Consider the following 10686-nt stretch of genomic DNA (forward strand, 5'->3'; position numbering starts at 1 on the left):
ACGTCAAATTTTAAGAGCACAGATGCTACTAACAATATTTACTCCTTTGCTCAACATACCTTTTCTGTTCATTCTGTTAAATTTAGATTCCTACCTGCTGGGATTTGCGAGAACATCTCCAGAACCATATGCATGTTTTTGCGACAGATGTCCTCAGGATCGTCAAGCAGCTCAGACAATGGCATAATGACATCATTGTCCAAAAATGCAAATCTGCAGGAGAAAAGAAAACAAGGAGTAAATAAGAAGAAAAACACTGTACAACAAACTTGATATAAACATAAGACAAGCTGTTACCTGCTTACCACTGAAAATATAATGATAATTTTGGGAATACAAAATTCCAGCGATAGAATAACATTTATATTTGTAGTCCTTCATGGAACATTATATAAAGCGGTTGACTTGTGTGGATCATGAGCTTACCTGAAAGAAATTATACCTATATTTACTGGAACTATTATTTTTAAATACCAGCACTGTGTTCAATTCTTTTCACGACAGAAATTTCTCTGACTTTCAGAATGGCTTTCACACATTCAGTATGGCTACAGTGCAATTTTATTTTGTGCAGCTGTTTAGTGATTCTTATCCTTTGCTTTTGTATCTGAGAGGAGACATGGCAGCATGTCTTAAAAATCATTGTCACTACTCCTTTTTCTTGATATAATCAAATAGAAATGTTTCAAAATGAAAAATATTACAAGAGAACACAGCTAAAGCTGGAATTGTCCTCCCTCAATAGTCTCCAAAATGTAGCAGGAGAACAACAGAGAATTGGAGAAATTCTGCCAGTTTTGTCAATCACCCTCTCACCATCCCATCCTAGACTGCAATCCCAACATTCCCACTAGGGCTACAACTACTCACTCCTTCCCTGCATGTTGGAAGATTGCAATAAATGAGAATCCCATCAGGTTCCCCTGATTTCTGCACCAGCCAGCACCATATCTCGAAACACAAGATTTTAACGAGTAGGCCATTCATTCCATCAAGCCTGTTCCTACATTCAATAAGATCATGAGTGATCTATTTGTTGCCTTAACTCCACTTTCCTGCCAGCTGCCACAAACCTTGACTACTTTGTCAATCAAAAATCTGTCTAACTCAGCCTTGAATATATTCAATGTGCCGACTCCACTCTTCTTTGTGGAAGAGAATTCTAAAGACACAAACAACACAGAGAAATCTGTCCTCATTGCCATCTCAAACCGAAAAATCCTTATTTGTAAAATGTTTCCCTCGTTCTGGATTATATGTTTCAATAAGATTACCTCTCATTCTTCCAAAATCCAATGAATATATCCCCACATACTCATTCTTGCCTCATAACACAACACCTTCATCCCAGGAATCACCCTAATATTCCAAGTACCCTCACTAATGCCCTGTACAATTGTTACAAAAAGTTCCCAGCTTTTATACTCCAGCGCCTTGCAATATAAGGCAACATGAAAAGTGGCTGCAAGCTCAAGGTCTTCTGTATTCCTTATTATTTTCCAAGTGTAGAGCTGCCTATTTCTGATCTTCAGGAATCTTCTGTGTTCAACAGATTGTATCAATATTTTGAATCCAGCAGCAAAATATTTCCTGAGATCGACAAGGGTTTTATTGTAGATTTATAATTTGGCACAAACACTAAATTCCATCTTTCCCTTTGTGGCAATACTGTGGCTTTAAGAGGTGTGTTTTGTCCTGATTTCTTTTAGAGAAAGACTGGGGGACAGGTACCAAGCAGCCTATGAGAGAATAAATAACTTGTGAAGCCTTAGGTGTGTTTTTTTTTTAAGTTGGAACTTCTGTTGGGTGATAGAATCTATAGCCTGGATGGGTGTGGTCAACCTCCAACCCACAGAATCAGGATTTTTAGTTTAGCCTTCAGCAGTTGTTGGGGTCTTGAAGAAGTGAAGGGTATTTTTCCCTCTCTTGATTGCAGCCAAAAGCTGGGGGTTTTCTGCCTGTGAGACAATCTGTGTTCTGAATTTGCCTTTTGCCAAGGGTGTGTTTATGGGATGTTACCAAGTTGGAACAGTTAATTCATAATAGTACTGTATCTATTATTCTGGTAAGTTTTCCAACAGAATTAAGTTATTCCAATTCCTTCTTTCTTTTGTTGCATTTCAACTATCGTTGATGAATAAAGTGTGTTTTGCTTTAAATCCAGTAGTTTGACCAATTGAGTTGCATCTGGAACACAATACCTTACACTTACCTTTAAAATAAGAAAAGGTGAGGGTCTAGACTATTTTCTGAATATTCTGAGGGGGATTTGGTCTGATCCATAACACCTTCCCTGTCCAGATGCTAACCCTCGACTGCGGAAGCACACAGCTCTTATTTTTAATATGTAAAATATTCCCAGTCATCCAATTAACAAATTAACACATCATCCAAAGATAATCACTATTTACCAAAGGCAATGTAACAAAATACAAAACAAACCTAAGAGAACAAACAAGGGAGAAGATAAAATTAAAATGCTACTGGTGATGGATATAATGCATCTGAGCCACTGCAGCCCACCTATTCCTCAAGGCTTTGAGGGTATCTATGGACACTGTATACTCCTGCTCCAAAGAAATTCAGGCATAGACGCAACCATGAAAGAGAGGCTGCAGTCAGGAAAAGAAACCAGTTCATTCTTTTTTTAGATATTTTCTAATCAACCTGTTCAAACATACCTCTTGAGCAGGCGAAATTTGCACTGGGCATCCTGGCTCAGAGATAGGGACACAACCACTGCACAAGAGGCTTAATACCATCTCTTTCTGTTTTATTTTAAACAGCCACCACCAATGTACCTAATAACCCAAATAACAAATTAAAACTTACGAACACTGCCCAACAGGAAACCCAGCTCTGAAGTACAAAGTCCACGAAGTGTCACCATTCTCAATTTTCTCCGGAGCTATACAAAAGCAATATAAAGGGAGGTGGCGGGGGGGATTTGTAGTGCACTCTCAGTGTCTCTACTTATAGGCTAGAAGACCCGGGTTCAAGTCCCACCTGCTCTTGAGATGTGTCGTAACATGTCATTTAAAAAATAAATAAAAGAAAAATACAGATGTTGGAAATCTGAAAAGAACAGAAAGTGTTGCAGACACACAGCAGGCCTGGCAGCATCTGCGGACAGAGAAACAGAGTTAACGTTTCAAGTCTAATATGACTCTTCTTTGGAACCCAGTTCATACTGGACGTGAAACATTAACAACTAGGGGCAGGAGTAGGCAATTCAGCCCCTCGAGCCAGCCCCAACATTTGATACAATTATGGCTGATCTCAATCTCAGCCTCAACTCCACTTTCCTGCCCACTCTCCCTTCAACCCATTGCTAATTAAATATCTCCTGCTCAAATTCACTCAATGTCCCAGCATCCACTGCACTCTGGGATTGTGAATTCCACAGTCATGACCCTTTGAAAGAAGTAATTTCTCCTCCTCTCTGTTTCAAATCTTCTACCCTTTATCCTAAAACTATGACCACTCATTTTAGATTGTCTCACTTGAGAAAACATCTTTTATATGGTGTCTTTGTCAATCCTTATTAGCATCCTATATACCTCAATTAGATCACCTCTCATTCTTCTAAACTCGAAAGTATAGGCCTGAACTGCTCAATCTCTTTTCATAAGACAAATCCCTTATCTTTGAACTCAATCTAGTGAACCGCCTCTGAACTGCCTCCAACACAACTATATCTGTCCTCAAGTAAGGGGACCAAAATTAGATGTAATATTCCAGGTACTGTCTCATTAATGTCTTATGCAGTTGCAGCAATACTTCACTACTTTTATTATCCATTTCTTTAGCAACATATGCCAAAATTCTATTTGCCTCCCTTATAACCTTTTGTACTGCATATTAGTTTTCTGCAATTTATGCATGAGGACACCCAGATCCTCATAGCAACAATGAAGGAACAATATTTATATACATTCAAGTGAGAATGGTGTGTTATATGTGCAGATAAACTTAGAGCTAGCAGCATTAGCAACTGCTTGTTGTCCATGTCTATCTTGCTGGTAGAGGCTGCACATTTGGGAGTTGCTGTCAATGAAGCCTTCATAAGTTGTTGCAATGCTTCTTGTAGATGACGCACACTGTCACTATAGCTCAACAGTGATGGAGTGAGTGCTTTAAGGACTTGATGGGGCACCTAGTAAGCTGGTTGTTATGATTTGGATTACTTAGAACTTTATGAGTATCGTTGCAGATGCAATTATCCAGGAAACTGGAAGAGCGTTCCATCACTTGCTGGTGAGTGGAAAGCAGGAACTGTGACACTTGGTGCAAAATAACCAGCCCTGACCTACTCTCTAAAGTAAATGTTTTTGAGCATGACCATATAAGTTTCTAGTCAAAGCAGACAATCTGGCCCCCAAAACACTCAGGGTAGGAAATGCAGCAATGGAATATCATTGAAGGTTAGCAAAAGGTAGATAAGCTCTTGCTTATTAGAGATGGTCATGGTCTTCCATATATGCTACACAAATGTGATTTTTTGTCATTGACATGCAGCATCTAATTTAAATTAATTTAAAACAGATTTGTCAAAAGAACCACAAAGCAAAGCACTTTTATATATAATCTACACCAAGATAAGGTAATATTGTCTTTAGCTGACACAGAAGTGTTTTATTCTAAGTAAAATCTTTCATAAAGTATATATATTTCAAGTGTCACTTTTCAAAATGGTTTCACACAAAGAGAGAGACAATAAATTATCAATTATTATTAAATACTGCCTTCTGCAGAAAAGGTTCCCCATGCATCAACATAGTTCAAATTTTCATCACCCAACTAACCTGTAGTCTTTACCTGATACCTTTACACCTTCCTTATAAGCGGAGGAGATAGTACAACTGTTCACTTATCTCCTCCAACACTAATTTTATGATTCTAAACACTCATTCTACATGCCGTCAAATTACAGAAGCAAAACACTAACTGTATTGCTGACTTTCAAAATGCCTCAATTTTTTCAGCAAGTGCACATCCACATTACTGCTTCAGTTTTCCACCACATTGTCACACTGATCTCTCCACCTTTGATCTTCTATACTGTTCTAAATCAGGATCAAGGAGAATATCAAGAAGTTATAGAGCTTCTAACGTAGAAAAACATTCCACTGCTACAAAGGGACATAAATTTTAAAATGGACACTGTACCAAAGAAATAGATATTAGGAGGGGTCGTAGATAAAAGAAGATAAAAGCAGAGAGATCCTTTTAAAAAAATAGAAAAATGGAAATATTTCAGCAGGGACTTCCAGAGCATGGGCAGCTGACAGTACTGCTGTCAACGACCAGATGAATGAAGTGGTGAAGCATAAGAGGACAGAGTCAGGAAAAGGGGTTTTGAAGGGTTTGATTTACAGTGATGGGGAGAAGGGTGATAAGATTGGTTGGCTCGCCGAGCTGGTTTCTTGTATCACAGATGTTTCTTTACCATGCTGGGTAACATCCTCAGTGCAGCCTCCGATGAAGCGTCGGTGTGTTTTCCCGTCTGGTTTTTAAACTCTGGAGTCCGTTGAGCTGGATTGCCTCACTTCCGGTTTTCCTTTGTAATGGAATGTATATGGGGTCGAGTTCAATGTGTTTATTAATAGCGCACTTCGTGGAGTGCCAGGCTTCTAAGAATTCTCGTGCCTGTCTCTGCCTAGCTTGGTCCAGGATTTTGATGTTGTCCCAGTTGAAGTCGTGGTTCTCCTTGTCCATGTGAATTGAGATGAGTGAGTATTGGTCGTGTCTTTTTGTAGCCAGTTGGTGTCCATGTACCCTTGTTGTTAGTTTCCTTCCTGTTTGTCTGATGTAGTGTTTCTCACAGTCTCTGCAGGGGATCTTGTACATGATGACTGAGACAACACCAAAATCCTGGGACAAGGTAGGCAGAGACAGGCACTATTAATAAACACATTGAACTCGACCCCATATACATTCCACTACGAAGGAAAACCGGAAGTGAGGCAATCCAGCTCAACGGACTCCAGAGTTTAAAAACCAGACGGGAAAACACACCGACACTTCATCGGAGGCTGCACTGAGCATGTTACCCAGCATGGTAATGAAACGTCTGCGATGCAAGAAACCAGCTCGGCGATCCAACCAACCTCAACACCCATAACCCGAGCTACAAATCTACTCCAAAACCTTAGAGAAGGGTGATAATTTGATGTAAACATGAGGATGAGGATTTTAACCTTCATGTAGCAAATATGAGGTTTAGATAACCAGGCAAATATAATTCAAGTATAATATAATTTATCATCAGATAAATGTTTAATCCTTTAGTTCAATTTTCAATAAGAAACTGTCAGGGATTTACGACACAATTTAAATCTGGAAGTGCATTATATCTAAATAATTCGTCAAACTGCCTTACAATATGAAGTTCACAGTAAATATTGCACTCACTTTAGCAAACCTTATGATATCTGTAATTTATTGCATGAATTAAGCTCTCCATCCTTGATTAATTCAAGAACAAGTCAAATAATAAATCATGCATTAACATTATTTATTGATAAAATCAAAATTTACAGTCAATTAAGAAATTAATGGGCATAAATAGATGCAATCACAGTCAAGTAACAAGCTTGAATGACAAACAAGTGATGAACAGTTACTTAATGAAATATGTTACAGATGTTGTAATGGAAATAATAATTCAGCAACAACAAAGTCACTGATTTCCAATTAATGCTGAGATCAGTGTGTGAGACTACTGAAAACTGATGAAATTCAATTTGGGTTAGACCCCTAGATAATTGGCATTAACAGCATTAGATAGTTTTAAAAGTTTAAACAACTTATGCCCTGAGAAATATTGCTAAATCTACTTTCAACTATATACATTATACAGGATTTAGCTTCTGGAAGATTGAGTCCTGTGTCCCTTCAACAGTGAGGTTCTATGTTCCATTGGAAATCTAGCAGAGACCATCTTCACATGAAAGACAATGTTATAGTTGACTGGCTTTTCTTTTACCCATCTTGATCTCACTCATTATTCTTGGTTATTTCAATTTGACTTCTTTTTCTTTTTATTATTACTGCTACTGAAATATTTTCACATAAAACTAGTAACAAGTGCAGAACTCTGTTAACTCCCCTAGCTCTTCCTGCTGTATGTGTACCTTGTGTTTAAGAGAGATCACCTTTAAGGACTTCATGTGCTGTGTGTACACAATGTTGCAACTCTGCCTGCCATGAGGAGCTTGAACAGTTCATCAATTTTTATGAACACCTTTCACCCCAACCTCAAATTCACCTCAACCATCTCCGATACCTCCCGCCCTTTCCTGGACCTGTCTGTCTCCATATCCGGTAACCGTTTCAGCACTCACATCTATTTCAATCCCACCAACTCCCACCTTGACAGCACCTTCTCTAACCCACCTTCCTGCAAGAATGTGATCCCTTACTCCTAATTCCTCTCCCTCTGCCGCATCGGCTCCCAAGATGGAGCGTTCCATTCCCGCACATCCCAGATGTCCTCTTGCTTCAAGGACCGCAACTTCCCCCCTCTGTTGATCGAAAATGCCCTCAACCGCTTCTCTAGCATTTCTCACATTTCTGCTCTCAAACCACCCCCCACCCCCGAACAAAAATAAGGACAGAGACCCCTGGTCCTCACATACTACCTCACCAACCTCTACATCCAGCACATCATCCTCCGCCGCTTCCACCACCTACAATCCGGCCCCACCACCAAAGAGATATTTCCCTCCTCACCCGTATTAGCCTTTCGTCGGGACCGCTCATTCCGTGACTCCCTAGTCCACTCCACACTCCCCACCAACCCCACCACACCTGGCATCTTTCCCTGTAACCGCAGGAGGTGCTACACACACGCCTACACCTCCCCTCTCCATCCCAGGCCCAAGACAAACATTCCATATCTGATGGATTCGCCTGTACATCCTCCAACCTGGTCTATTGTATCTGTTGCTCCTGATGTGGCCTCCTCTACATCAGTGAGACCAAATGTAGACTCGGTGACAGATTTGCGGAGCACCTGTACTCCGTATGCTATAATCAACAACACCTTCCAATTGCTAACCCTTTTAACTCCCCCTCCCACTCCCTTGGTGACATGTCCATCTGGGCCTCCTCCAGTGCCACAATGACAGCACACGCTAACTGCAGGAACAACACCTCATATTCTACCTTGGGAGCCTACAGCCTGATGCCCTAAACATAGAATTCACCAGTTTCAAAATCTCCCCAGTCCTGGCCTCATTCCATGTCCAACCCTCCCTCTCATCCCTGCCTCCTTGACCTGACACGATCTGTCCATTTTCTTCCCCACCTATCCACTCCACCTTTCCCACTGACCAATCCCCACTACCCCTACCTGCATCCATCTATCACCATCCCACCTACTTTCCCCCAGCCCACCCCTCTTCCCTCTGCTTACTTCCCAGCTCCCTTCCCCCTTCCCAGTACCGATGAAGGGTCTAGGCCCAAAACATCTACTCTCCTGCTCCTCTGACGCTGCTGTGACCTGCCGTGTTCCTCCAGCTCCACACTGTTTAACTCTGCCTGCCAGTTATTCTACAGTGGATGTGCACGCTGCATACACAGAAATCAGTTGGTTTGCTGTAATTTCTACTTTATAACTTATGTTTTTCACTGTATCAAATAAACTCAGCCACACAGTTAATCAATCCTTGATATGCCAGTGATCATAAGACCATTATCATTAACATGACGTGGTGAACAGTGGGAGAAAACATTGTTTGGATGAGGGCTATTGTGCTTTAGGCAAGCGAGATAAGCTACAAGTGAAACAAAGGGTTGACAGTCATAAATCATTCTAATGTATAAGTGCAACACCTCACATTTATCTGTATTAAATTGCACTTGCCAGTCCTCAGCCCACTTCCCATCTGATCAATATCCCTCGGTAATTTTTGATAACCTTCTTCGCTATCAATGATACCTCCTAATTTTGTATCATCCACAAGCTTATTAATCATGCCTTGTACGTTCACATCCAGATCATTTAGGTAAATAACAAATAACAAAGATCCCAGAACCGACCCCTGAGGCACACCACTAGTGACAGGCCTCCAGTCCGAGAAATAATCTTCAACCATCACCTTATGCTTCCTACCATCGAGCCAATTTTGAATCCAATTAGCTAGCTCTCCCTGGATCCCATGTGACCTAACTTTCCTAACTAGCCTGCCATGCAGGACCTTGTCAAAGGCCTAACTAAAGTCCATATAGACAATATCCACTGCCCTACCCTCATCTATCCTCTTGGTTACCTCTTCGAAAAACTCAAAGATTTGTCAGACATGACTTCCCACACACAAATCCATGCTGACTATCCCTAATCAGACCAAATGTTGGTTGATCCTGTCCCTCAGTATCCTCTCCAATAACTTGCCTACCACTACTGACATGCTCACTGGCCTGTAGTTCTTTGGCTTGTCTTTGCTACCTTTCTTAAACAATGGAACAACATTAGCCACCTTCCAGTCTTCTGCGACTTCACCAGTGGCTAAAGATGAAGCAAAAATCTCTGCAAGGGCCTCTGCAATTTCTTCCTTAGCCTCCCACAACATCCGAGGATGGACTTGATCAGGCCCAGGAGATTTATCCACCTTAATGCACTTTAAGGCTGCAAACACCTCCTCTCTGGTAATAGGTACCAGAGTAGGACCCTCTACATATTGATTTAGGAAACTTTCTTGGACATATTTGACAAATTCTACCCTGTCCGGGCCTTTTACAATCTGGGTGGCCCAGTCAATACAGGGAAAATTAAAATCTCCAACCAAAACTACTCTATTATTCCTGCAGGTATCTGCAATCTCTCTACACATCTGCTTCTCTAGTACACACTGACTATTTGGGGGTCTATACTACAGACCCAACAGAGTGACCATCCCCCTCTTGTTGCTAAGTTCTAACCAAACACCCTCATTCGAAGACTCCTTAAGAATATCCTCTCTAAGCACTGCTGTAAGCTCTTGAGGTCCTGCTTTTTAACTTCTTACCTAACTCCCTATATTCATTTCGCAGGACTCCATCCCTTTGTCTACCAACGCCATTTGTACCAATGTGCACAATGACCTCTGGCTATTCACCCTCCCACTTCAGAATGCTCTGCAACCGCTCAGAGACATCCTTGACCTTGGCACCCTGGAGGCAACACACCATCTTCGTGTCTCTTCTACAGCCACAGAATCTCCTGTCTATCCTTCTCACAATCAAGTCTCCTATCAGTATCACTCTGTCTGACTGCACCTTTTCCCTCTGAGCCACACCTTGACACCAGATTCTCTCTGACCTGCTGAACAGTCATTGTGACTGTGGCGATATCTTCCAGAATTCCACTGGGATGACTCTCAGCAGCCTTCTGGTTCACTGCCCTTCTTCACGATCTCACGGAGCGTGTACTGCACAGGTCTCCTGCACAGTTGTGAGTACTGTGCAGCAATGTCTCCCAGAATTCTGCTGTGATGACTCTCAGCCACCCTCTGATTCGCTGCCCTTCTTTGCCGCCTCACAGAGGGTGTCTTGCGGAGTATCACTCTGTCTGACTGCACCTTTCCCTCTGAGCCACACCTTGATACCAGGTTCTCTCTGACCTGCTGTACAGTTGTGTTAACCGTGTGGCCATGTCTCCCAGAATTCTAGACAACAAGGTGCAGAGCTGGATGAACACAGCAG

At 41.5% G+C, this 10686-nt stretch overlaps 1 protein-coding gene across 1 annotated transcript in view; it reads right to left on the reverse strand.

Annotated features, from left to right (window-relative positions):
* rsph14 (radial spoke head 14 homolog) overlaps nt 1–10686 on the reverse strand; it is a 665166-nt gene that overhangs the window by 636100 nt on the left and 18380 nt on the right. Inside the window, exon 3 of the mRNA XM_048611488.1 lies at nt 95–213. Coding sequence (XP_048467445.1) covers nt 95–213 — 119 coding nt within the window. The remainder of the gene's footprint in view (nt 1–94; nt 214–10686) is intronic.

The sequence above is a fragment of the Rhincodon typus genome, chromosome 24 (assembly GCF_021869965.1).
Source record: "Rhincodon typus isolate 14 chromosome 24, sRhiTyp1.1, whole genome shotgun sequence".
NCBI classification, from domain to species: Eukaryota; Metazoa; Chordata; class Chondrichthyes; order Orectolobiformes; family Rhincodontidae; genus Rhincodon; species Rhincodon typus.